At 37.5% G+C, this 26,165-nt stretch overlaps 11 protein-coding genes across 11 annotated transcripts; 6 read left to right on the top strand and 5 right to left on the bottom strand.

Moving 5' to 3' along the window:
• Positions 1-1,513: 1,513 nt before the first annotated feature.
• Positions 1,514-3,646, top strand: GCK72_006026 (uncharacterized protein; the record flags this gene model as incomplete). The annotated part of the gene is made up of 10 exons (XM_003108796.2): positions 1,514-1,591; positions 1,673-1,724; positions 1,768-1,907; positions 1,962-2,135; positions 2,181-2,615; positions 2,682-2,989; positions 3,055-3,220; positions 3,268-3,366; positions 3,437-3,538; positions 3,614-3,646. 10 exons carry the CDS (start codon positions 1,514-1,516, stop codon positions 3,644-3,646), a joined length of 1,587 nt encoding a protein of 528 aa, XP_003108844.1.
• Positions 3,647-5,282: 1,636 nt separating this feature from the next.
• On the top strand, positions 5,283-6,396 carry GCK72_006025 (uncharacterized protein; the record flags this gene model as incomplete). Its single annotated transcript, XM_003108830.2, has 4 exons — positions 5,283-5,381; positions 5,434-5,553; positions 5,606-6,121; positions 6,175-6,396. The coding sequence occupies 4 exons, from the start codon at positions 5,283-5,285 to the stop codon at positions 6,394-6,396; spliced, it is 957 nt and encodes a 318-aa protein (XP_003108878.1).
• A 137-nt stretch (positions 6,397-6,533) lies between these two features.
• On the bottom strand, positions 6,534-7,907 carry GCK72_006024 (uncharacterized protein; the record flags this gene model as incomplete). The annotated part of the gene is made up of 7 exons (XM_053725443.1): positions 6,534-6,626; positions 6,672-6,787; positions 6,835-7,006; positions 7,050-7,373; positions 7,419-7,559; positions 7,608-7,698; positions 7,747-7,907. The coding sequence occupies 7 exons, from the start codon at positions 7,905-7,907 to the stop codon at positions 6,534-6,536; spliced, it is 1,098 nt and encodes a 365-aa protein (XP_053589637.1).
• A 457-nt stretch (positions 7,908-8,364) lies between these two features.
• GCK72_006023 (uncharacterized protein) lies at positions 8,365-9,638 on the bottom strand (the record flags this gene model as incomplete). The annotated part of the gene is made up of 3 exons (XM_003108773.2): positions 8,365-8,829; positions 8,878-8,940; positions 8,991-9,638. The coding sequence occupies 3 exons, from the start codon at positions 9,636-9,638 to the stop codon at positions 8,365-8,367; spliced, it is 1,176 nt and encodes a 391-aa protein (XP_003108821.2).
• Positions 9,639-10,314: 676 nt separating this feature from the next.
• Positions 10,315-11,151, bottom strand: GCK72_006022 (uncharacterized protein; the record flags this gene model as incomplete). Its single annotated transcript, XM_053725442.1, has 3 exons — positions 10,315-10,362; positions 10,415-10,816; positions 10,867-11,151. 3 exons carry the CDS (start codon positions 11,149-11,151, stop codon positions 10,315-10,317), a joined length of 735 nt encoding a protein of 244 aa, XP_053589636.1.
• A 342-nt stretch (positions 11,152-11,493) lies between these two features.
• On the bottom strand, positions 11,494-12,147 carry GCK72_006021 (uncharacterized protein; the record flags this gene model as incomplete). Its single annotated transcript, XM_003108886.2, has 2 exons — positions 11,494-11,895; positions 11,974-12,147. 2 exons carry the CDS (start codon positions 12,145-12,147, stop codon positions 11,494-11,496), a joined length of 576 nt encoding a protein of 191 aa, XP_003108934.2.
• Positions 12,148-13,106: 959 nt separating this feature from the next.
• On the top strand, positions 13,107-13,943 carry GCK72_006020 (uncharacterized protein; the record flags this gene model as incomplete). The annotated part of the gene is made up of 3 exons (XM_003108946.1): positions 13,107-13,190; positions 13,240-13,482; positions 13,530-13,943. 3 exons carry the CDS (start codon positions 13,107-13,109, stop codon positions 13,941-13,943), a joined length of 741 nt encoding a protein of 246 aa, XP_003108994.1.
• A 150-nt stretch (positions 13,944-14,093) lies between these two features.
• Positions 14,094-16,565, top strand: GCK72_006019 (uncharacterized protein; the record flags this gene model as incomplete). The annotated part of the gene is made up of 4 exons (XM_053725441.1): positions 14,094-14,195; positions 14,247-14,513; positions 14,690-14,941; positions 16,149-16,565. 4 exons carry the CDS (start codon positions 14,094-14,096, stop codon positions 16,563-16,565), a joined length of 1,038 nt encoding a protein of 345 aa, XP_053589635.1.
• A 406-nt stretch (positions 16,566-16,971) lies between these two features.
• On the top strand, positions 16,972-17,880 carry GCK72_006018 (uncharacterized protein; the record flags this gene model as incomplete). The annotated part of the gene is made up of 3 exons (XM_003108985.2): positions 16,972-17,050; positions 17,120-17,672; positions 17,721-17,880. 3 exons carry the CDS (start codon positions 16,972-16,974, stop codon positions 17,878-17,880), a joined length of 792 nt encoding a protein of 263 aa, XP_003109033.2.
• A 152-nt stretch (positions 17,881-18,032) lies between these two features.
• GCK72_006017 (uncharacterized protein) lies at positions 18,033-22,570 on the bottom strand (the record flags this gene model as incomplete). Its single annotated transcript, XM_003108909.2, has 6 exons — positions 18,033-18,218; positions 18,285-19,154; positions 19,226-20,568; positions 20,648-21,446; positions 21,854-22,111; positions 22,400-22,570. The coding sequence occupies 6 exons, from the start codon at positions 22,568-22,570 to the stop codon at positions 18,033-18,035; spliced, it is 3,627 nt and encodes a 1,208-aa protein (XP_003108957.2).
• A 594-nt stretch (positions 22,571-23,164) lies between these two features.
• Positions 23,165-26,034, top strand: GCK72_006016 (uncharacterized protein; the record flags this gene model as incomplete). Its single annotated transcript, XM_053725440.1, has 12 exons — positions 23,165-23,227; positions 23,378-23,502; positions 23,547-23,647; positions 23,698-23,819; positions 23,862-23,962; positions 24,019-24,100; positions 24,145-24,468; positions 24,515-25,101; positions 25,153-25,537; positions 25,584-25,734; positions 25,781-25,840; positions 25,919-26,034. 12 exons carry the CDS (start codon positions 23,165-23,167, stop codon positions 26,032-26,034), a joined length of 2,217 nt encoding a protein of 738 aa, XP_053589634.1.
• Between the last annotated feature and the right edge of the window lie 131 nt (positions 26,035-26,165).

The raw sequence follows: 26,165 nt of genomic DNA, 5'->3' as shown, positions 1-26,165 counted from the left end.
AAAAAATATTTCAACATTATTTTGATTCAAAAACGTTCAGAACATTGACCCAATATTACAAGACGTTTTGTAAAAGAGTTTTGAACGTTTTTGAATCAAAATAATGTTGAAATATTTTTTCGATAAAAATTTTGTTCCATGGGGGGGACCCTTATGTGATTTTCGAAATAAATGGAAAAATCTCAAAATGGTCCAATGGTTTTTCATTTGTCTTATTTTGATTATTTGTTAAATGTAGCGAGTATCAAGTACATTACTTGAAATTTGTGTACTTCAGTACAAAATATTGATGAAAACGTCAAAAAATGGGAAAAAATTTCGATGAAGAAAAAAACGAAATCGGTTCAAACCAATTTCTGAGATGTATAATCTCGGAATTGGTTTATTCTAAGTCTTTTCTCAATATTCTGATTATTTTCGAAACAAACTTTTTCTTTGAATTTTTCGTAAAAATTTTTTTTTCATAAGGGGGGACCCTTATGTGATTTTTGAAAAAATCAAAAAATCTCAAAATGGTGCAATGGTTTTCTGATGATTTTAACTGGACCTAATAGAACTTTTTGCGGAGAATACGAATACGATTTGAAATTTGAGTACTTCTAGAGGGATTTTTGGAGAAAAGTTGGAAAAACATGAAAATGGAATTCACTTGAACGGTTTCTGGGGTGTCTGAGGGGCTGAAAAATTTGTGTAGGGGTAGTCAAAATCACTCCTAACATGTTGCCAAAGTTTCCTAAAGTTATTTGAAAAATTGAAATTTTTATGAATTTTTGGGTGAAAAGTCAATTATTGGCCATATTTTCCTATGATGACGTCATAGAGGACTGGTGACATATTTTTTGTAAATCACTACCATAGGGGTACATATTCTGTAAAAAGAGTTTGGATTGAAACAACTTTTTGCAACTGTGCCAAGGCCCAACACAAACATTCTCACTCTTACAGATAGTGCCTCTTAAAATTTGATTTTCGATCTTTTCTCAATTTTTTCAATTAATTGAAAGAAGTTACATCTTGAGCAGCTTCATAGTAAAAAATCTGAATAGGAAATCCACATACACATTAGAATCACAGTTTGCTCAATATTAGAGGCATCATCCATTTCCAGAATGCTTTCATGAAAAAAACTTTTCCCTGATATTTCCGTAAATTTCAATGCAAAGTCCGCAGCGGTGTTTGCGGACGCACTTTCGACGTGTAACACAAAATTTAATGCGAAGCCTCTGCTTTTCGGAACTGCAAAGCCACGTTTCAAGCCGAAAAAATCAATAAACCGCTTCCCTTTCTATCAAGTTTAATGTGATGAACACTGATAATCGTTTTCTTATCAGTATATACCACTTCCTGATCTGTTGAGCGCTGTTTCATTTTTTTTACGTTCTTCTAACGGAAACCGGTTTCCCTTTGCGATTGATTCTGTGATTATGTACAGGCATTTGACAGCTTTGTCCTGTGTTTCTATTAACATTCTCCTTGGAAAATCGAAGTTAATTCATCACTTATTTTCAGGAAAATGTCCGACGAAAATGGTCCTTCGAAGGTCGATTTGCAGACTGCTATGCGGAAAATGAGAGCGCTTCCAGCAAATAAGGTTTGCAATGAAAATAGTCTAAAAACAAAATCAAGGACACTGTATTTTGTCGAGGAATTCATATGAATAACTACTTTTCAGCTTTGCTTCGATTGTGGTGCTCGGAATCCTACTTGGTGTACGGTCACATACGGTAAACTAGGTTTCAAATGCAAATCCCATTCTTCTTTTTTCAGGTGTTTTTCTTTGCATTGACTGTTCTGCAGTTCATCGTAACCTTGGTGTTCATCTAACATTTGTCCGTTCAACAAACTTGGATACTAACTGGACGTGGCTTCAGTTGCGTGCTATGCAGCTTGGAGGAAATGGCAATGCCGTGAGTTGATTCTTTGGTTGCGACTTAACGTGTTTGATGACTATTTTTTTCCAGACCCAATTCTTCAAAGCGCACGGCTGCAATACAACTGAAGCCCAGCAAAAATATAAGAGCAGAGCTGCTCAAATGTATCGGGACAAGCTCTCAAATTTGTGCCAAGAAGCTCAACGAAAGTTTGGAACTCAACTGATCATTGATACTGTTTCGCATACTGAGGAAAAACCAACCGTAAGTAAAAAACTTATGAAAACGCAATGTTAGTGATGCTTTTAGGACGAAGAAGATTTCTTTTCTCAAGATTTCGGTCATTCTTCTGCTTCTGCGACATCATTATCTTCTGATGCATACATTGTTGATCATAAAAACGACGATGCGAGCCATGGTCCGAGCGTTGATCATCTGGATCATTCCGTGGCCGTTCCAACAGCCGCTCCGGTTTCCGTTATTCTCAAAAAACCAATAAAGAAGGCAACTCTCGGGGCGAAAAAGAATACTCTCGGAGCTCAGAAAGTGCGAATTAATTTCGATGAAATTGAGCAAAGAGCTGCTGAAAAAGAAAAGCAACAGGAAGCTGAAATTGCTGCAAACAAACTTGCTTATCAAGTTGAGCTCGATAATAAGCAAAAGGCCGATGATGCTGCTGCTTTACAAAAACTTAGTGCCAAGTTCGCTATGCAAGATATTGATGCTCACCGAAAGCAAATGGAGGTAAGCAAAATTACATTCTTTGTTTTTGATTTATTCTATCAACAAAAAAAAACTCAACATTTTCAGGCCAAGGTCGCAAAGGACCCAACAAAAGCTGCTTCTGTTGACCGACTTGGTATGGGAGGAGTCGGTCGTGCTCGTGCAGCACATTCAGTTGCTGGTGGTATTCGTTCCATCAAACAAGACGATGTACTCACTTTCAAGAAATCACAACCGAAAGAAGATGATGATTGGGAAGTAATTGATGATAAGTATGGAAAGAAGAGCACTAACAATGAAGATGACTTCTTCACAAAAGATTACACGACTGGAGGAAGCAGTAAGAATAACAAGGAGGATGATTTCTTCGATTCGTTTGAGACACAACCAGTCCAGTAAGTTTTTGTATTAAAAAACAATACTGTTTTAACAGGGATTTTTATATTCAGTTTTTGTTCAGAAAATCACGTTATACCGCTTCTTCATCTTCATCGTCTACGTCTCGTGCTCCAACGACTCGTCTGACTGCTGGTTCCGCTCCAATTTCGGATGTTGACCTCCAAAAAAAATTCGGAAATGCTAAGGCTATCTCTAGTGATATGTATTTTGGAACACCTGAAATGGATGTTAGTTATTAAGAAATGTTGGCTACATTCTATTATTATTATTTCAGTTCGAAACAAAGAGTGCGTTGTCTAAATGCGAAGGACAAACTTCATTCGGGTCGGAGGATCTGTGGGGCAATGGAAGTCAAAACAGGCAGAGTACTCAAGTGAGTGATTGTTTTCTCAATCAATTCTGCTTATAACTAAATCACAACAATAACTCAAAATTCTCTCCAGGTTCCCGATATGTCTGACTTGAAAGACTCGTTCCGTGCTGGTGCTTCAAAAGTTGCTGAGAAATGGTCCACACTTTCAACTTCATTTGCTTCTTACATGTCGGTAAGTCCTAGATTAATTCTGATTTTTCAAATTATTCGAAACGCTATTGTTCGAAAATAATTACCAACCTTTTAGCGTGCTCCACCAACTACTGGGGAGAAGACATAATTAGTTGTTGGTTATCATGGCAAGTTGACTATATATAGTACTGTTTACTTCTGTGGTTTTCGTTTTTTTTCGGTTTGAGCACTTTCATTTCATCGGGAGACAACCCCTATTCAGTTTTCCACGACTTTCTGTCGAATCCTAGTGTCCAATTTTTTGGTTTATTAATGTTGTTATTTTATTGTATTTCATTTTTGTCCTGTTAATGTGATGTGACTTACTTCTTTTCTTCTGAAACACTGATTCAGAGATGTTCTCATGGGCTAGTGAACCAAAAATATCGCTCTTTCACTTTCCTTATAATTCCTCGTATAGCCTTTTCAAGCACTAGTCTCTCAATCAGCTGGTTGTTTTTCTTCCCTCTCTCTCTCAAGAAAACAAACAGCCGAATGAAATGAAAAACCTGACCAAAAAACAAATTTGTTTACCAAGCTTCCTTTTTATCTAGTTTTGAGTTGTGTGCTCTTCTAGGATCTATTTCCCCATTAGAATAATGTTAATTGACTACTCTAGTCAAGAGAACATACATTATCTACCGATCATCCAGAAAAACAAGATCAAAGTCGTGTTGGATCTTTCTTTTTTTTCGTTGTGTGTTGGAATTACTATTTAGAATTAAAAATACTATAATCTCTTTTTTCAGGATCGCTAGCTCCTATCACTCATCATCAAAGTCGACGTCTTCGAGCTGTCGCCTATCAATAATCGTTCCACTTTCTTATTATTCCCTTTATGTCAATTCAAGTTTCGTATCACCTAATGACTTTTTTATCAATATACTTGGGAACTTTTTGCTTCTTCTATGTGTGATAATATTGCCTTTTTCGCTTTCCTCATCATAATTTAGTCAATTTCTCTCAATGAATTCATACAGTCATAGTTCCCCCTAGAGGTTACCTTACTTTCGAGAATCAAAAGAATCACTAAATATGATGGTCTCGAGCCTTCTGTCACTTCTCAGCTGTCTCTTTGTCTCTCGACAAGAGAGTCAACGTGTCATGGGAGGCACCGAGAACGACGCAGAAAAGAGGAGAGGCCATCCGATGTAAACATGTGATTCTTCTATCGATTCTTTTCCCCCGTTAGTTTTTGTCCTCATTCATCCTCTCTCCAATTAATTTATGATATTTATGGCACGTTACCAAGTCTTAGTTTTCGTCTGTTACCAACTGATTACAGAAAACTAGGAATCATGTGATTTTTCTAGTGAAAATTGTGAAAAAGTCTGCAGTTTTCTCACCCTTTTTTCTTTTTTTCCGCTAATTATTGTTTTTTCAATTCAAAATATATATTTCTGGTTTTCAAGTTTTAATTTTCTCTTAATATACATCCAACTAGCGGAATACCTCGTGAGTAGATTTAAGAAAAAGAGAAAGAGGCCAGGAGGGAATCATTTTATCTGTGACAACTTTGAAACTATTATGAAATCAGATTCACCTTTCTTTCTTATTTCTCACAAGTTCCCGACATTGTGACAGAGATTCGGACAAACGCCACATGCTTTTTACGTAACGGAATGATTTCTCAAGTTTGTCCGTAACACCGTTCATGAGATTTTCGGTTCCGTGGATTACCATATCTTCACTTCAATAGGCTGAAATTCCTTTTTTAACGTTGTCATTTTTCCAGAGAGTTTACAATGCAAATAAAAGACGGAGAACGAGAAGAAGACGAAGTCGTTTCAGAATCAGAAGATAATGGAATTCCGATTTATAGTTCTTTGGAGAGTCTGCTCTTTGTAAGAAACAGAACTATTTTATTCGATTTATGCCAATTTCGACTCATTTCAGATTCCAAAATCAATGTCAAAAGAGCTAAGTGAAAAGGCTCTGAGAACTCAGGAGTTCCTTGATAAATGGAGCAACAATCGCAGAAAAATGTGTCGACAAATGGAAGCAATCGCTGAAAAAGTAGGCTTCATTCCTAAATTCTGGAAAAATCCGAGTATCTGTAATATTTCAGCTTCATAACTGGGAAAAAGGATGTGCGATTTCTACAACTGTCGGAAGTTCGGTTGGTGTTGCTTCTGGATTCGCAGTCATTGGAGGACTTTTTCTGATGCCTCCAGTTGCAATTGCGGGATTGATTGTTGGAACAGCTGCAGGTGTATCGAATCTTGCTACTGGAGTCACTAAAATGATGGTTTCGAAGTCGCAACACAAAGAAGTGGCAGCATTGATTGCAGAAGATGAGAGACTTTTTGAAGAGCTTCTCGAATCAAGAAAAGAATTGATGGAAACGATTAGAAAGATTGTTGAAGACGAAGAATTCTACAAACATTTCAAAGATGATGAAGATGTTGAAAACAAGCTCAAAACTGTTTTCGGATGTTCAGTAACAGGAATCACTGGATTAGGAACACGATTCGCCATTACATCAATGGGTCGCCTCTCTTCTTCTCTCGTCAAAGGAGTTCTCCACAGTGTTGCTGTCATTGGGATAATTCTCGATAGCGTCACTTTGGCTATGAGCGTCAAAGTTAGTCCATTCCAACAGTCCTCATTTTTAATTGTCTTATTTTTCACTTGCAGACTCTCGAAAGCGGTGCAGCATCCGAGTTAGGAAGCAATATACTCGAAGCATCCGGAAAGCTCGAAATGATGCGTCAGAAAGTTGTCAAACATTTTTTGAATGAAGATGTCTGGAACAAAGATGACGATCAGCTTTCTGATATGGGATCAATCGAAATTCTGAGTGCAGAATCTCCTATTCAGAGATACATGGCAGCAACATCATCTGAACAACAAAATTGACGATCTTGTTAAATTTTTTGGGTCTTAAACATATTACTTTGTTGAAGTTTATGTAAATTCGAAACGGAACTGAAATTTTATAAATTGGGTATTTCAAATAAATACTGATAATCGTGAAAAATTGCAAAGTATTGTATTTAGAGATCGAGGTCACGAAGCATGATTTTGATGCCGTCGATCTTCTTCAGAAGGTCATTAACCACATCGTTGTCATTCGAAATTTGAGCAGTCTAAACAAATAAAATTTGGTTGTTGAAAGGCACGCGTTCATTTACAGTTCCGCTGTTGTTATGCTGCAGCAGAGTATCCCGAGAGTAAGCGAAACGAGGTTGTTGACTACGTGGTAGATACTCGCAAACTCCCTTTCGTTGAAGGCGTTCAGCGAGAATCGCTGTAAAATCATAATGAATTCACGGTCAAATTGATTAAAAAGCAAACATTTTCCACAGAATAGACTGATCATGTTGATAGAACCATTGAAACCGCAAGCGGTGGCGTGAAGAGTGGAGTTTTCCATTTGTCCCCATTTCTGAACAACATCTCGAATATTGTCAAACGATGGAATCGCGGCTGGGGACCACGTCAGTCCATCTAAACCGCAAAGCGAAACCTGTAGTGAGAAAATAGTTGTCATATCTTCTGAAATCTCTTACTCTTGTAGGAATTGATTGGAATACTTTTGGCATTTGGAAACATTTGCTCTTTTCGTAGTTTATGATTTTGCCGAAATCTACGAGATAAAGTTTAGTTGCCGAGATTCGACGAACACGTAGAACAGAGCGAGGTGACTCTCGAAAAACTCCGTCGTAACCGATTGGAAGGTCCGAATCGAATGGGACGAGTTGAGCGTAAGCATTCATTTTCTCGTGCATCACAGTGTATTTGTCGTTAGACGACGGGTCATTGACACGAAGGATCGTCAAAGCGAAGATATCTTCCGCAACTGAAGACGATGGGAGATAATCAACAACTTCCACCTGAACAGTTACTGATGATTTAATAAAATCACACTGCATGCTTACTTCAATGTCTTTGTTGAGCGGAAGCCAAGATGAGGAAAGGAGAACTGGGCTATTCTTGGGTGTTGGGGAAGTCATAAGCTTCTGTACAGAAATAGAAGCCATCGGGAGGAATGCTCCACCAATGTTCTTATGGTCACTGACCTACAAAAAATACATTATCTTTTTGTAGAATTCTACTGAAAGCCCAACCTTCAAAGTATAATTATCCCCGAAGAGCGTTCCATCATTTAAATTTTTGCGAACTGCTTCGGCGTCGGCATGTGACAACATGTTGACAAATCTGTAAGAATTTCAGATATTTACCGAATGTTGTTGCTGTTTTCAATACCCCAGTTGCATATCGTTGGAATGTCCGGCGACGCGACAATAACCGACTCTTCCGAAGCTTTGGAAAACATGGAACAAATTCCAGTCGTTCCATTCTTTTGGGACATTACGAATGTGAAAACCAGCGTCCTTGAGGTAGAAAGCGGTAGAGCTAGAGGCCATATCTGTTGGAATATCATTGAAAACCTTATAATCAATACAATGTTTAAGTTACAAGCAATTAAAAAACCAATAATTTCGGTGAAAAGATGAGGTAAAATTCGAAGAACCCAGTTTCGCGCCCAGTTGCCCATGAAGAGCGGTAGAGCGCAGATTGATAGCTCCGCCCACTAGGAAGTATTCAGATCCCAGAAGCCAGAAAATTTTTTTCTGAAAGCGGGACAGTGTCATAAAAAATATTTTAAAAAGTAACAGCTTTAAATATATATTTTCATTAGACATTTGCATAAAAGATTAAAATTAAAAGAGTTATAGAAATAAAAGACAGAAAGTGAAATTCATAAGGTTCGTCGCAAATGAATAGAAAATTTCGAGGATGTTTCTTTTTGATTATGAGATATAAAGTGAAACAATTAGTGTCATCATTTGAAGTGTATCCGCGTATTCGTTGATAATCCAATCACCAAAACTTCAGATAAAGACGACCGGCGTTTCCAATGGAGTACAACATGTCGGATTTAGACTTGACTCTCTCGTAGACACTTGTTGTTCTCTCTCCGAATCGATTGATATGAGAAACGTAGAGCTGTCCATCTTGAACATATCTCTCCTTCTTCTCATGATAGATTCCCCTGTCATCTTTCCAAACCGTGATCAACATGTTTCCTCTCATGAAAGTGTTCGAAAATATAATCCCGCTGGATTTATCGACACCGAATTTCAGTGAAGAATGACCGAAACTTTTACAAAAGAGACGGTGGAATGATGTCAGTTTAGAGCCATCGAAGTCATAAACAGTGTTCGCAACAAGAGTTTTCACACGATTCGGAAACGAAAGTCCATCACTTTTCATGGTTTCATTCTGCCCTTCCAAGTTCAGAAGACGCCATTCACCACGAATTGCCGTTTGAATTGAAGAATAACGCTGAAAATGAATGTTAAGTTATTAAATATTCGGTAGTTCAATTATTACCTTCAGCTCTTTCTCGCGTTCTGCTCTCTGTTGAATGTCGAATTTCTTTTGAAATTCGGTAATCTGCAAAAGAAAAATATATATAATTAGAAAGGCGTTAGATAGAGATATACCTTCTTGGCTTGTCCAGCTTGAGTTTTTTTCATTTCAGCAATTTCATTGCGCAGTTGGTTAATTTCAGCTAAAACAGTCGAGTCGATTGAAGGCTGAGCAGTCACATTCTCGTCTTTGACTGCAGATGTCGCCGGGCTCAGAATCGAAGTTTCAATAGCACCCAGTGGATCAGTAGTTAATATTTCCGGTTCATGTTCAGCTCTCGTATCCGAATTTTTTTCGTTTTCTTGGTTTTGATGTATTATTTCTTGTTTTTCTTTATCCTCTTGATTATCCTCGAAAATCGTTTCGATTGAATTTTCCATGATTTTTGGAACTTCAATTGAAGGTTCAATTGGATCTCCAACACGTTCCCCCACTTCTTGAACGTTCTGAATAGATGAGTCCTCGGATTGCCCAGAAGTCTCAGTCTCATCATTTTCCAGTTCCAAGACATTTTCTTCTTCATCAGATCCTTCTTCTTCAAAATTGTTGAATTCATCAGAATGTTCAGAAGAAACATTTCCGTCGAAACTGAGGATATCCGACGAATCGTCTTCTTCTTTCTTTTTCTCTTCCTCTTTTTGATTCAATAACTCTTCAGATTCATCGTCCCGTGAAACGAAGTCATAGCTCGATTCACTCTCACTTCGGTGATGAGAAGCCATAATTTGAAAGAAGAAAAAGAGTAAAAAGAGGTTACTGGGTTCCCAATTCTGAAAATGATTAAATTGTTTTCATTTTTCTGATAAATGGGAGAAATTAGCAACAACATAGTTGCTGTAAGAAACAAATTAAACATATTTTCCAGAATAAACTTTATCTGTCTATCTTCTAATTGATACAGTATCCCATTGAGTGACAAAGTCAGGTACAACGCTTGAAAAGGAGAAGATAGACCATTTCTTTGTGTACAGGAAAAGAGGTGGGGTGAAACAAAAAGCCAGATGCGAGCAAACGGATAATGAATGTCTCTTCTTGTTGTGGAAAGAAGGGTCACAAGAGACGTACACCGAACGGGCGTTCCTACAATCGATGCATAGATGGAGGGACCATTGAAAACGGGAGAGAGGTCAGAATAAGAGCATCTGTTCGTTTTGTCTGATTCTCTTCACATCATACACTATTTCCGGAAGGTGGTTATTAGTTCAACGGTACCAACCTACACATTTATTCATTTGGCATGAGAGAAAGGGAGATGGATTAATTTGGAGAAGGCGAATGGATGAAGCATTATAGGAAATGGAGGAGAGATTACAGTATACAAAGCATTTGTTCATCGAGTATTATGAGAAGAGGGAAATTTAAAAAAAGGTTCAAGATTTGAAAAAAAAAACAGTTAGCTCAATAGAACTTGTTGAATGGATTCTTGTTGGACGACCAGTTTTCAAGCTGAAATTTAAAGAAATTAAGCCAAATTAGATAAAGTGAGAATTTTTCTCACTTTCTCATAAATTCGTTCACAGATGAGTCCATTTCTTCTCCAAACAACTTTCAGGTTTCCGTTTTCAATAAATCTTTCAATTCTTGAAGTCTCTTCTGAATGACCATCCAATTTTCCATTTTGAACACTAATTAGTTTGTTATCCATTAAACTAAATTGAACTCCATCTCTGTTTGGAAATGGAAGAAAGTGAATTTCTAGCATTTTGACTCCATTCAAAAAGTTGCAGGTTTTAATTTGTTGACTCTTGACTTCGAAACAGATGTTTGACGAACGGATTCTGGTGGCTTCATTTAGAGAAATATCTTGCTGAAGTTGAAGAAATTCATCCACATTTCTAGACGATATCATCTTCCATTCACCACTTATACACTCTTCAATTGAACTTTTAAGTTGATTCTTCTAAAAATTGGTCCAAGTAAAAAATTGAGATATTCTTATGTTATGCTTACAGGAATTCTTTCATCTTCTTGACTTATTTCAACCTCGTCTATACAATACTTTCCATTTTCCTGACCTGTTGATAGCTTCTTAAGAGAAAACTGTTCCAGAACATTCGTCAATTTGTCTCTAATCTCAGAAACACTTTTTCTGATTTCCTCATTTTCAGATCGAAGATTCTTGACTTCCTTGAGAAGAATCGAGAATTCTTGAGACTTGGTTTCATTTTCATGAACTTCTTCTACCCAACCTGTGGCTTCTAGGGATTCGTCAACAAACTCGAAACTCGAATCCATTTCTGCAAGGTAGAAATAATTGGTATTTAATAGAAAAAGAGAATAATGAAATGAACAGGATCAGGTAAATCTTCTACTCTTCCGTTCCTTTTGTTTAATATGTACATATCATCTCATTGTCTGTTCTCTCTGATATTCCACTAGTATTTCTCAAGATAAAGGTCAATGAAGGACCCACAGAGAACGGGATAATAAATCGAGAATATCTCTCATGTGTAACGTTTTATTGAGTTTGTTTCAGAGAACGTCAAGGTTTTCGCGAGTTATTGAATTGAACAGAAAACATTGAATTAAGAGTTTATTTGGCTGAACCATATTACAGAAGCAAACAAATTTAACATTTCATTCGACTCGTTCGTAGGTTCTCTTGCACCATTGTAGTTGTTCACGCTTGTTGATGATGACCAGTTGTCCACTTTTAATGAATCTCTCGACCTTCCATAATTCTTTTTCTTCAGAAAAGTAGATTGAGTTCAGAGAGTTGTTCTCGACGTGGCAATCCATCGTTCCGTTTTTATTTTGAATTTTCTGACCCACTTCGAGGACGGTAGCATTCAGATTCTTATTGTAGAGTTGTGTGTGAGCATGGAGATCACCATCTTTCATTTCATAACACACTATTCCATGTTCCCAAGCCAACTCGCAGATTTCAGAGAGATTACTGACTTTGAAATAATCTTCCAGATTTTCAGAAGAGATTGGTTTCCATTTTCCAATGATAGCAGTAGTTATTGGAGTGGAGTCCTGAAATAATATATTTACATATATGTAATTTTAAATGATACGAGAACAGTCATAGAAATAAAATTGTTTACGACGTACCTCATTCGAATCAATATTCGCCTCTTTTGTAGCATCTCCTGTTGCCGACATGAATTGGAAACTCTCGGATTTCGTTTCATCGAGACTTTCTATTTTTTCGATAGTATTTTCATCAACTACCTCGAAACTCGAATCATAATCAATATTCTCATCGGGAATAGAAACAACCGACATCTTCAGGGACTGAAGAGACGAGTGACGGTGTTGTTGGATGGAGGATGGTACAGAGTATTGATCGGAATGAGAGCAAACAAACGATATACGGTAGACGACGTCACGAAAAGAGAGGACAGGGGCTCTGAGAGAAAAAGGGCAAACTGAACACGTAGAGAAGTCATAAGATTAATCAAATCAAAAGATACATGAAAGACAGTGGAAACCGTGTTTGGAGCTAGAAAATAAAATCATTACAGTTTAGAATAGAAACCTGCAGATACATTGCAAGAGTCAATATTTTACCCATAGCTTTTCACAGCACACTGTATCTGTGCTCTCGTTTATCAGAGGGAAATATTCAAGATACAAAAATACCAGTGATAACAACCATACGTTTTTGTATAGATAATTCGTAGAGTAACGATACAATTACAATTTTTTACGGAACGAAAAAATCATAAATTTTTTGTTCAGCCCTCCACATTCCACCTCTTCACTCGTATCTCAACGTTCTAGTTCTCTTATTCCGACCCTGATCTTATCTTACTTCCTTCAAGGAGATGGATTATGATATGTGATACGATTATACTATTCTTAAGGCACCCAATATTTCTCATTCTCCCAGATCAGGATTACCAGATCATTCATATTTACACAACTTGAGATGGTTCCTCTATGTTTCCAAATAGATTCACAAGTAGCATGCATTGACCGATTATATTTTTCATTTATTGTTTAGAATACTTCGTGTTTTCACTCTACTCACTCAATATGATTTTTAATCGAATAGTATTTTTTACCAAATGATATGGTTTGCTCTGGGTTCTCTCAAGAGAGTACTTTTTAATTTCGGTTACGGTACTTTAAAGGCGCAAGCTTCAATTACTCACTCGAGTCTTTGAAAGAAGTTCGTTTTCGTAACAAACAATCATTTTCCTTCAGTCAACTTTTTTCAAATACCAGGGCTCAGTTTCATAATGAGTCAAGAAGATTTTCATTCAAAGACTGAAATTGAAAGACTACGGGACGAAAATGCTGTATTGCGCTCTATCCTTATGACGGTGAGTTTTAATTTTCTGAAAGCTTGAATCTATTTTATTAATATTGTAGAAATTCACCTGCCCAGATTGTTCAACAAATGGAAACGTGTATGAAGAGCTCAGTCGAATTCGAGCAGAATTATTCAGATTGAATCAGAAGCAACAGGAGGATACAGATAGAAACAGAAAACTGATCGAGAAGATACGTTCAGTATTGGTGAAACGGACCGAAGAAAAACGAGCGATTACTGCGAACAAAACGTCGAACCTTGAAAATGTCATTGAGCAGCATCGAAACGAGTTATTCTCACCAGTAATCCATGACTTCATAATTCTGTAAAATTGTATTCATGCTTGCAGCTTCCGCCGTCGCCAAAAATAAAGTCGATCGAAGAGAGATTTTCAGGAGAATGGAAGCTGACATCGTCTGAAGACTCCCTCCGATACATAAAATTTCGCAATTTGTCACGGAAAGATTTCTTAGACAACAAAGTTTTCATATGGAACGGAACAAACATAGTTCTCCCACCGGAGCCAGAAGTCGACGCAGATCCGAATTTGGTCGCATTCACTCATTTGGAAAATGGAAATTTAAAAACCGTGTTGAAAAGAAAGAATAATGATAGAGCTGAAGTTACAATTGGGAGATTTTTGGAGAACAACGATAATTCGATGACTATCATCGCTTCTTTCAACTTGTTTTACAATCTGACAAATTCCAGGCAAACCATATCCTGCACTAGAATATACGAAAGAATACATAAAATTCTTTAATGTTTTTTCCGCGAGTATGTTTTATAATAAATGTTTTATATTCATCAAGTTTTATTTTTAATTTATGTTCTTAATTATGATCATAAATTTATCTTCAAGGGAAAATTGCAGATGAGTTTTTTGTACTTCTTGTTTCAGTTCTCGTTAGGAATGGATCATCTCAAACTGATAAATCTCAACCAAATCGAACTATTGGCGAAAATTAAAAAGATACAAAAAGAAACAGATGAAATGACAAAGCTTTTAGAGATGGTATGCTGGAATAAAAGTAAAAAGATAGTTTAATCCAAATAGTTTTTCCAGGATCTTGACCGCAAAGAACTGAAAGAGATTCGTGAAGAAGTGAATGAAGTTCGTCGAAGATGTGAAAAACAAGAAGTATTCCAATCTGATTTTGACTCAAATGTACTGCTGGAATTGCGTGAAATTCGAAATGTTTTAAAAACTATCGAGGATCGAGAGAACGATCAAAATGAGATAATTGCTTCGATAAGGGCTGCAATGAACCCGGAATTAAGACTGAATCCATGTGAAGATGTAGATGAATCAAATCGAAATATTGATAAAAATGTATGTTATAAGAACTATTACAATTAATTATTTTATGCTTTTCCGGTTATTCGATGGAATACGACAAACGACGGAGGTATGACACACTTCAAATCCTCTGATACAATGATAGTTCCACCACAAGAAGTTAGTAGCCTCTTGCTATTCTAAACAACTGCAATATGATTTATTTTCAGATAGGACAATCTATTGAAAAACTCATCGTCGGTACATGGGAGTCTGTCAATTCGTATTATAGAAGAACATTAACTTTCTCATATAAGAATAACTCAAACGTGTTGCATTGGGAGCAAAAAGTGAACGGTATTCTCCAAGATTTTCATTGGGAAAAGATTGGAAACAGATTAATTACCAAATCAGTCACATTGTTCACCACTGTTGAAAATAATCACATGAAGACACGTGTCGAGTTTCTAAATCATGGCACAGTTCGTACGTATGATCGATATATCGAAAATGACCTTCTTCATGTAATCGACTACGATTCTAGACGAAAAAAACCCGGAACTATTGTTTATATGTTCAGCAAAATTACCGGTAATTTTACCTGATAACGAATAGTTTTCTATTATGATTGAAGTATCCCAGAAGCCCCTTATTTTTTATATTTTTACGAATTTTCTTTTTTTAAGCACTAATGTTTTGCAAATGTTGTAATAAAATAGTTCTCAATACGATTTTACTTTATCGTTTGATTTGTGTGTTATTCCAATAATTTATATATTACAAATATATAATTAGAAATAGGACAATATAGAACTGAACTGTTGTTACTATTTTTTGAATCTGGCTAAATTGGATTGAAACATTATTGAAGGTGATCCTCTTTTTTTTTCGAACATCGTATTTATGAGGCAAATACTCATTTACTACCTACTCATTTACTACCAATTGCTCATTTACTACCTACTCATTTACTACCTTACTCATTTAGTACCATTACTCTTTTACTACCATTTACTCATTTACTACCGTTTGCTCATTTACTACTTTTACTCTTTTACTACCGTACTGCTCATTTACTACTTCACTTTTCACCACTCTCTTAGGCTTAGGCTTCTTAGAAATTCGGAAAACAATTGACAAATACGATGAATAACCGTTTTCGTCAATTTTTTCCAAATTTCTAAGAAACCTAAGCCTAAGAGAATGGTGAAAAGTGAATCCCAGCATATCGCTCTAAAGTAGTAAATGAGTAAAAAGTAGTAAATGAGTAATAGTAGTAAATGAGCAAACGGTAGTAAATGAGTAAATGGTAGTAAAAGAGTAATGGTAGTAAATGAGTAAGGTAGTAAATGAGCAATTGGTAGTAAATGAGCAGGTAGTAAATGAGTATTTGCCTATTTATGACAACATTACAAAACCGATGTTCGTTGTAGTTTTTGAAGATTCTAAACCGTTTCCAGTGCAAAATTAAGGATGAGCAAGAATTCACGGTAGAATCTTTCATTTTGAAAATACATCGGAGTTCAAACTAACTAAAAACCCAATTGTTTGTGACAACTCAAATTGATATCTTTCAGCGAAACTAACTCAATTCACGTCTCAAAATGGAAGTTTCCAAAGAAAGTTGCAATGAAGAAAAAGAAGTATTTTTACCTCTTTCTGTTTCACAAGAAATATGAAATTTTGCAGGAGGATATCACCCCAATCAGCGAAGGAATTGCTGGAACGTGGAAACCGTCATCATTGGTAGACTATCCACACTTTGTTAAACCCGGGGACCCTGTGAAAAGAAGTCGTTGGCTTATCGGACAACTGTCTTACTCGGTGACAATGGGCTGCTTGTCATGGGAACTCACGCCCACTGAATCATTGAAGAATACAGGAAAAGAGACTAATGTTCCTCTCAAAAAGCCGGTGGAATACTCGGATCACAGTGAAACGTGGAGTTTTGAAAACGATGATCTGATCATTGTTTTCAGAAACAAGACAGATCAAAGTATTATCAAGAAGTACTATAAATTCATTCTGGGTGGAAAATTACATATTGTTTTTCACAACTTAGTTGATAATGTTACGAGTACTCGAATCTACGAGAGAGTTCTCTGAACTCTGATAACTTCTCATGTTGTTGTTTTTGTTGTAGATTTTGTTGTTATAGTTCAGAAAAATGAAATTTGTTATGTTGTTTGTTCATTTTTATCGATAATAATCGAAATAAACAGCAAGAGGAGATTACTGAAATAATTCTACAATGCGAATATAATTTCTTTAAAAATATCAACTACGATCTTCTGATCTTCATCCTTTGTTTTGAAGGAACATCCGATTCGTTTTTCTGCAAAAAATTCGTGTTCATCTGCAAAATTTCCAGCAAAAGTGATAAACACTAAAAGCCTCCGCAAAAATATAACCGTTTCGGGACAATAAACTATCATTTACGCAACTATAACCTTTCAACCTGAAACTGTATTCGTATAAAAGAGAAAGTTTCCGGAAACAGAAGTATTCAAGCATGCGCTCTGTATCCTCCGTTCTTATTGCTTTAGGCCTTTTGGCAACATTCAAACCAGCTGATGCCATTTTCAGGCCAGGTAAGAGAGTACTGTAAGAACCTTATCACTCTTCAATTTTCCGTTCCCGTCACGCTGTACTATTTTTAGGATATGGAGGAGGAGGTCACCGTCCACCATCCTCTTATCATCATGGCGGAGGAGAAGAAGATTGCAAAACGTCTTCAAGTGCTCCAGCAACCACTACAGCTACTACTCCATCAACGACAACAGTGAAACCAGCTCCAAAATGCCCTGCTGGATGGGAAACACTCTTCCGTGCTCCAACTGAAGCGAACGGTAATCGTTCTCCTTACTGCATGAAAATACTCTTTTCGGAAACTCCAATTTTGATCGAGTCGGGACAAAGCAGATGTCAGGCTGAGAACAGCAACGCAGTGATGACAATGATGGAAGGTGAAGGCGAAAGAGCTTTCGTTGCAACTCAATTGTACAATACTCTCACCTCATGGGGAAGAAAATCGGGAGCCATTGCTGTCGATGGGGTTCGTGTTAGGAATTGTGTTTCAAAAGATCGTGCTGTTCTTGACGGTCCGGATTGCGGTCCAACAAAATCATACGCCTTGACTAATCAGAACACAAATCCAAACTTCTTCTTCAATAATTGGGCACAGAATGAGCCATCAGCCAATGCTTGGACATAGTAAGTGTGGGAAAAAAGTGTGCGATCTCTCGAACATCAATTTTTCAGTGATATTGAAGAGTGCAATCAGTTTGCCATCGACTCGAAAAACATCAACCGTACAGCTCGCTTCAATGACTTTTACTGCAAGATGGATGTTGCTCCAAATGACCCAACAAACACGGTCTACTGGAACTTCGGAGTTCTCTGTGGAATGTATCAACAGTAATAACTCACACTTTTCAATACTATGATGATAAATGAGGTTATTTATAACAAAAAAGGATACTCGTAATCTACAGAGAGAACTCGGAAAAAGATTCTAAAAATCAACAGTAGAAAGAAAAAAACATCAGACTTATACAGCAATCGGAAATAAAATTATTTGTTTGGATTGTAGATTCTCTTCTTGACACGAGTAATACGCCAAGCGTTTGGATCCGCGTACTTGTCGAACAATGGATCGATTTTCTGGTTTCGTTTGAATGTTGACAACTTCGTGGAATCACCGATTTTGAAGAAGGAAGGAGCAAATTCAACGAGCCATTTGGGATCGATTGCAGTAACCTGAAAATCAAATAATATTATGAGAAGCGCTTGGAAAGGCTACCTTGTTTACAATTCCCGACTTACCTCTCTCATATACTCCTTTGTTGTCATAACCAATTCGTGATAGACAACCCATTCAGGCTGATGTTGAAAACATGCTGATGATGGATGAATGTAGACATTTTGTCCATCAGTCAATGTTCTATATCCTTCTTGTGGATCTCGTTTTGCTGCATTCCGGAAAAATCCTGAGCAAATTGCTTTTTGAACTTGAGATACATCTCTTCCACAACTACGCATAAGAAGCTTGTGTCGATCCATGATTCCAAGTAGTTGTTTCCGAATATCTTGAGCTCTCTTCATACTTCTCACTTGGATGAAATTCTCGAAACACCATGGCTGAGAAAAATGATGATTTTTCCAGGAGTTGTAAACGGCAAGAAGTGTTAAATGATCTCCTTCTGGTTGGTGGAATTTTGCCTTTTTTTGATCAGCATGATCTTGTTTTTCTTTCGGTCGATAGAAAATATTTTGCACATTCAACATTGCTACAATCGTGAGAACTTCTTCTGAGCAACCCAGGTCAACAGACATGATGAGCAGTTTGGCGAGTGATGGTTCCAATGGGAATTCGGCCATTCGACGACCAAGTTTAGTCAATAGCCCATCACCGTCAAGGGCAGATAATGTGTGAAGAGTGTTGAGAGCTGTGATCATAGAATCAAGAGGTGGAGCATCCATGAAATCGAAATCGATCAAATTATTAATTCCCATTGCTTTGAGCTGAAGAAGTGTTGACGCCAGATTGGTTCGTTGAATTTCTGGAACAGGAGTCGGCAACATTTCATCTCGGAATGCTCTTTCTGTGTACAGACGATAACACTTTCCAGGTCCTGTTCGTCCTGCACGTCCTGAACGTTGTTTTGCAGCAGCTTGGGAAATCGGCGTGACTACCTGAAAAAGTATCGTTATTTCTCTATTTCAGTACTTGCAATACAAATGAAGACTATATTAGTTCAACTTACCAGTGAATCCATACCGCTCTTTGGGTTATAAATTTTTTGCTTCACAAATCCTGGGTCGACAACGTAGAAGATTCCATCGATTGTCAACGACGTCTCAGCAATATTTGTAGCAATAACAACTTTACGCTTTCCAGCTGGTGCTGGTTCGAAGATTCTGGTCTGCATTTCACTGGGAAGGGCTCCGTAAACTGGAAGAATGATGAGTTCGGGAACATCAGGTCCCATCGACTTCATTCGTTCATATAATACTTCGCATGAAGTATCAATTTCTTCTTGTCCAGTCAAAAACACCAAGATGTCACCAGGAGGCTCAGTTAAATGAATTTGCATTACAGTGATATGTGCCGCTTCAAGATAATCGGACTCCGGCTCTCTTGTGTACAAAATCTCCACAGGAAAAGTTCGTCCAGGAATTGTGAAAATGGGGGCTTCCAAGAAATATTCCGAGAATTTAACAGAATCCAGCGTAGCACTAGTGATGATTAACTTGAGTTCGGGACGTTTTCTAGCAGCTGCTTTCAATAAACCAAACAGAACATCAGTATGAATAGTACGTTCGTGAGCTTCATCGAGCATAATCAATGAATAACCGGAGAGATCAGGATCAATAAGGCATTCTCTGAGAAGCATTCCGTCAGTCATGTACTTGATGATTGTATCTTGACTGGTGCAATCTTCGAAACGAATTGTATACCCAACATCGGTTCCAAGCTTGCATCCATATTCTTCTGCCACACGCTTTGCCACTGACATTGCCGCAACACGACGCGGCTGTGTACAGCCAATTTTTCCGCGTCTTGCAAGTCCTGCTTCAATTGCGTACTGTGTCATTTGAGTCGTTTTTCCTGAACCTGTCTCTCCGACAACAACAAGGATTTGGTTATCTATGATAGCTTCAATCAATTTCTTTTTCAACGCAAAGATCGGGAGACTTTCTCGTTGTTCAACCATACTCAAATTTGTTCTCTTTCCATATGTTGCTTTTCCACCAGCTGTCACATGTTTCAACCATTCTGGCATCTCTTTCATTTTACTGTTCCGATCCTTTGATTCATCAGCAGTCCAAGCAGTTGATTGATTCCCAGACATAGGATCAAGAATACGTGCATTTGAACTAAATCCTTTTTGATTGTCCATATCACGTTCTCGCTGTGCTTGAACTTTCGTTTCCTTCCGTTCCTTGGATAAAGCTCCCTGCATAAGAGCCGCTTGAGCCAATGATCCATCTGGATTTTTGACAACTTTGACCGGCTCAATTTCGGCTCCACCTTTTCCGTAACCTCGCAGAAAGTCAGGTTCTTCCTCGACCAATTCAATTTCGATGTCTTCTCCGTCGCTTTCGTCTGTAAATTGCAAATTAAAGTCTAGGAAATAGGACCAAAAAAAGAAAGAACGGAGTTATAGCCGAAAATTCAGTCTTACCGTCGAAGTTTTTCAGCACTCCCATTTCCTCATCAAAATCTGGCATGTCAGTGGCTGACAGCACTCCAGCTCCCTGCATCTGTCTTAGCTCCCATCGTTCTGGTGTTGAGATTCTCACTCTTGTCTTTCCACCTACCATTGAAGTTGACGGACCTGATGATGACTCTGGATTCATCCAAGATGAGGTAGATGCTGGAGGTGTACGTGGTCTCACTCCAATAGCATCAGGATTCAAATCAGCTTCTCGTGGATTTAAATCCTCTCCTGTCGATTGGTCCACTTCTTTCATGGTCAGCGAAATTTTACCATTTTCAATTTTATTCACTTTTACTTTCACACTTTGACCTCTTTTGAGAACATCTGCAACTGATTGAACACGTTCATTTCGAATTTGTGAAATGTGGGCAAGTCCTTCTTGTTTTTGGCGGAAACCTTCAAGAGTAATAAAAGCTCCGAATGTTTGAATACTGTTCACTCGACCATCATAAATTTTTCCCACTTCTGCTACTTCTGATTTCCTTGAATTGTCTTCATCACGTCTTCCCGGTCTCTCACGTCGGTCTTTATCCCTGTCGGGTCCTCTACGATCTCCCCGATCTCTATCACTATTCCTCCGATCATCACGATCTCTGTCACGGTCTCTCCCATCTCGATGTCTCCTTTCTTCTCTACTTCTGCTCCGCCGACGATGATCTCTTTCTCGAGATCTATCCCGACTACGGCTTCTTCTCCGTTTTCGATCACGATCCTGACTTCTTGAACGAGCCCGTTTCGAACTAGATTCCTTTTCGCGGCTTTTCTGTAAATATATATATATATATATATATATATTGTGAAAAAAACTGTATTAGAAGAGTCTCTCTAATAGAATGGCACATCTCACAATCAATGTTCACAGACAATCTTTTTTGTTTTTCAGAATGTTTTTTTTTTTAAGAAAAAACCATACTTGTCACGGGCCGGGCCAAAATCAGGAAAAATCTCGGCCCGGCCCGTTTAGAAACATTTTATGTTTTTTGAATTTTCTTTGGAAATTTTTTGAAAAAAGTATAGTTTTCGAATAAAAATTCAAAATTAAATAAAAATGTGAATGTGTACAATAATTTAAGCATTTTTACTCTATTTCTTCGAAAAATTTCAAAAAAAAATTCGAGAAATTTTGGCCCGGCCCGGCCCGATTTTTGACAAGTATGGAAAAACGGTTACCTCTTCCACATATCGGCCCTGCAACTTTTCTAACTCTGCCATCAAATCACTTCCATCGTCTTCTTTCTCAACAACTGTGTTCGCCATAGCCAACGCTGGCAACCTTGCTTTAATTTCTTCTTTTGCATCAGAAATCAACGTGATCTTATGAGAATCTTTGATATCTTCCTTAAAGTCTCCGCTCTTTTTTGTCTTTTTTTTTGCAGTCGTCATATGCTGCACGATACGAAGGATTGTGGCAGTAAGTGAATCGTCAAACTGAAATACAACATTTTCATACCAGTTGTATATACTTATATTTTTTAGCAACCCTGTCTTCCAGTATATTTTAGCAACCCGGTTTTCCAGTATATTTTAGCAACCCGGTCTTCCAGTATACTATAGATATTTACGAAATCAAATTGAAAAATTGCCATTTCGACTTAAAATAATATCTGAAACCAGGATTTTTCGAATTGAGTATGTGGATAATGAACTCAAAATCTTTCTAGAACGGAAATAACTGGTGAAAAACTTCTTACAATTTAAATTTGAAACAATACGTACCTGATCTGATAGTCCTTGAACTTCCAGCTCTTTTTTGAATTTGTCAAAAGTCGGATTTTCTTGAGCCATTTGTATAACGAACTCAGCAACATCCTTGTCAGCCACTCCGAAATGATTTTCGAGTTCTCCGAGGACTTTGCTTACCAATGAGAGGTGCTCTAGCTGATCCATTCTGAAATAGAAACAATGAAACATTTATAATCAAAGAGATTATTTAGTGAAACTAAAGAAATTCATAAACGCTGGCCACAACAGTATCTTTCGAAAAATAACCTAGAGGCGGGGCTATGGATTGCAGGGTGCGGCATGCCTTTTCCGTAATTTTGCCGCACGGACTTCGGCTTTTCTCATTTTAAATACCGCTGGGAGTTTCAGCTAATTTCTAAAGTCCGTTTTGAAACGTTTTAAGATTCATTTGAATGTTCAAATATCCGTCTCTGAACTAATATTTTTATCAGCTTAAAGTAAAAATCTGTAACTAATTCGAAATATCGGTTGAAATTATTATTTTCATTTTTCTTTGCCCTCGGCAGCTGTTTTCTCGCAAGTGTATTTCCAGACTAACTCGAAATGTTTCTATATCTAAAGAATAACTCGTGCCATTCTCCGTGAATCCGTTTTCCCATATGTCTGTGTCTCCGCTTGTTGTGTGCTCCCTCGCCGAACTCTAGTAAACATGCGCCATCCTTCTTCCGAACAACACAATGCAAAATCGATCAAAAATTGTTACATTTTTTAGTTTTCAGGAAGTAATTGGACCTAAAAATGGATTTCAATCGGAGCTTCACTTCGAATCTCGGAAGTGCTACTAGTGCTAAATCACAACAGGTGAGAGAATGAAATTCGGTTTTTTGCCCGTCGAAAGAAATTGTTAATGTGATAAGAAAACATTGGAAACCCATTAGGAACAGTTATCGAATCATATGGTTTGACTTTTCTCTCAATTTTATGTCACTATTTTACCATTACGTCTTCCAGAGCATGTTCAAAGCACTTCGACGACTTCATGGACAGAATTTAGAGAGCCGGGGACTTCATGATATGACAGAAGCATTCCAATCGTTTGTCACTAGAGCCCGGTTTTTCAGTATTGGAAAATTAAGGTAATAGAGTTGATTGAATTTATCATTGAAAAAATTTGTTTCAGACGAACATGGTCTCACTCCGCAGCAGAGTTTATGAAATATCGCCGTCTTTTACCTATGTTGCTTGCTGACGGAGAAGCATTCGATGGTGGAGAAACTGATGGTACGTTATGAAAGACGAACATTCGGAAGTTACTAATACGTTGTTTTCAGACTTTGATGCTTCAATTGCTTTCCAACACACTTCAAGAGATGATCGGAAAATAGTTGTGTCAAATATTTCTTCCCGTGTCACTCAATCACAACTTCAATCGTTTTTCTCGCAATACGGAAAAGTTAGTTTTAGCTATAAATGTGCTTTGAAACGTTATTTTCAGATAACCAGTTGTATTTTACCGAGAGAAGAAAAGAAGACATCTATATTTGGAACCCTTCCCAAACATTCCAAAAATTGTGGAACAGCTACTATAACTTTCAAGTTAGTGAACTTCTTCCACGCTCCTCTTCTTCAAGAAATAAAATTTAAACTTGCAGAAAAGCTGAACATGCTGAACGCGCAAAGAATGCAAGTCCAGAAGAACTGAAATTTTATGAACAAGTGATGGTTGTTTCAGCGGTAAGTTTCGATTGTTGATAAGTATTGAACAAGTTTATTTTCAGTACGTTTCAAAAAAACGAGGTGGAAAAGGTTTGGTACTCAGTGATGATGTTGGAAGTCGCGAAGACACACCGCTTTCGCGAGCATCATCAACGCAATCACTTGCTTCTGGATCTGAACAAAACTTCAATCTTGGAGGAGTCCCCGACAAAGTTCTGAAACGAGTAATATCGTTTTTGCCAATTCATGAAACAATTCGAGTGGAACGAGTGAATAAAAAGTTTATGGAAGAGTCAATTAAATCATGGGAATTGGTGAACAGATTGATTTTGGCACGAGAAACTGTCTTTAGTAAGCAAAGACCAATGAGAACGAATCACCTAAAAGTGAGTTGATGGGAGCATTTTTGAAAACATTTTTCAAACTTTTCAGGCGATTTTAACTCGTGCTGGTGTTCATCTTCGTTCCCTTGATATGTCTGGAATTGTTCATCTTTTGGATGACCGGCGTGCTTTGAAAGTCATCGCAACATGTTGTCCAAATCTAGTTGAACTTGATATTAGCGGAACTCATGCACAAGCAGAAGCGCTTGAAGAGCTTGGTGAATCACTCGCACACCTTGAGCAACTTTCTTATCGAGGAATGGAAACAACTGGCGACAAAGCATTTTACTTTCTTCTCAAAAATTGCGGACACTCCCTTAAATTCGTGGATTTACGTAATTCCAAGCGATTACATGGTAGATCATTCCGTCTTTTCGGCTCACAGTTGGAGAGTTTATACTTGGACGGTTCTTCGAAAATCGATGAAATGGCATTTGAAGATTTGTGCACGAGTTGTGGAGGATTGAAAGAACTTAGAATGAACGAGTGCTATAAAATAACAGATGAAAATTTGAGTATGATTGCAAGAAGAATGGAAGATCTTTCCATTCTGACACTTTGTGGAGATGGTTTTAAAAACTTAACCGCTGCGGGTTTAATTCATATAAGTCATATGAAAAACATCACCGAACTAGCGTAAGTATTGAATCTAGCTGAATCTCAATAGAATAATAGGGTTTTTTTCAGTCTGGACTACAATACTCTTGTCAATGATGAACTTCTTATCTCTGTGTCGGCTGGTCTTCCTCTTCTCGCATCTCTCAGTCTCGCAAACGCTGGAGATGATTCCTCAATTACCGCTGAAGGAGTTTCTGCCATCCGAAATTTAAAAGAGCTTACGCAATTAGATGTTTCCTCATTAGCAGCTGTCAATTCGAAAGTTATGACTCAATTAGGAGCATTGGAAAAACTTGAAATAATTCAACTCCGAAATTGCACTTATCTTGGAAATGAAGGTGTTCGAGCAATGTTAAAAATTCCGAATCTTCGTCACGTGGACTTGAGTGGATCAATTTTAGTTTCGAATGAGTCCATTCAAGAATTCATCAAAGCCTTTCCATCAGGACCGAAGGTACATTCTACGATAGTACATTTGAATTCTAATCGGTCCTTTACAGCTTCCACCAATCACACTTGTTGTCGGAGGAACAGCAGCTGATGCATCTAAACTCTCCGTCCGTGGTTCAAGAGTGGTCGTGGATTTTTCTGATTATTCAACAATCGTTGCAATGCAGACTAGTCAAAGCTCCGCTTCGAAGTTTGCAATTGGTATTTCATTTTCTGAATTTAAAAAATTGAAAACGATTATTTTCAGGGTCTTCTTCAGACGTTGAAGACTGCTCAGATGATGAGTTCGAAGCTCTCACAGCTCAGAGTGAGTAACAGCAAATCTCAAAATTTCTAAATCACTTTCATTTTGTTCTGAAAGCTAAGAGATTGTTTAAATTTTCAGGAAGCTTCTACATTGATGCTGTTTGTGGAGAGGAAGACTCGCCCATAACCGACAACGGAAAACTTGCTGAATGGGCCGAAAAAGAAGCGAGAAGTCTCGGTCTTATAAAAGATTAGTTAATACTCATAATTACAACGAACGAGTCATGATTTTATTGCTTTTTGTTTATAGGTTTTATTTATTGATTGAAAAGGCATCTTGTCATTCTTGCATTTTTCTTGTCTTCATGTATCTAGTCTAATGAATT

Source organism: Caenorhabditis remanei, chromosome II, assembly GCF_010183535.1.
Source record: "Caenorhabditis remanei strain PX506 chromosome II, whole genome shotgun sequence".
Taxonomy (NCBI): Eukaryota; Metazoa; Nematoda; class Chromadorea; order Rhabditida; family Rhabditidae; genus Caenorhabditis; species Caenorhabditis remanei.
The sequence above is the reverse complement of the archived record's forward strand: the minus strand, read 5'-3'. Positions and strand labels throughout refer to the sequence as shown.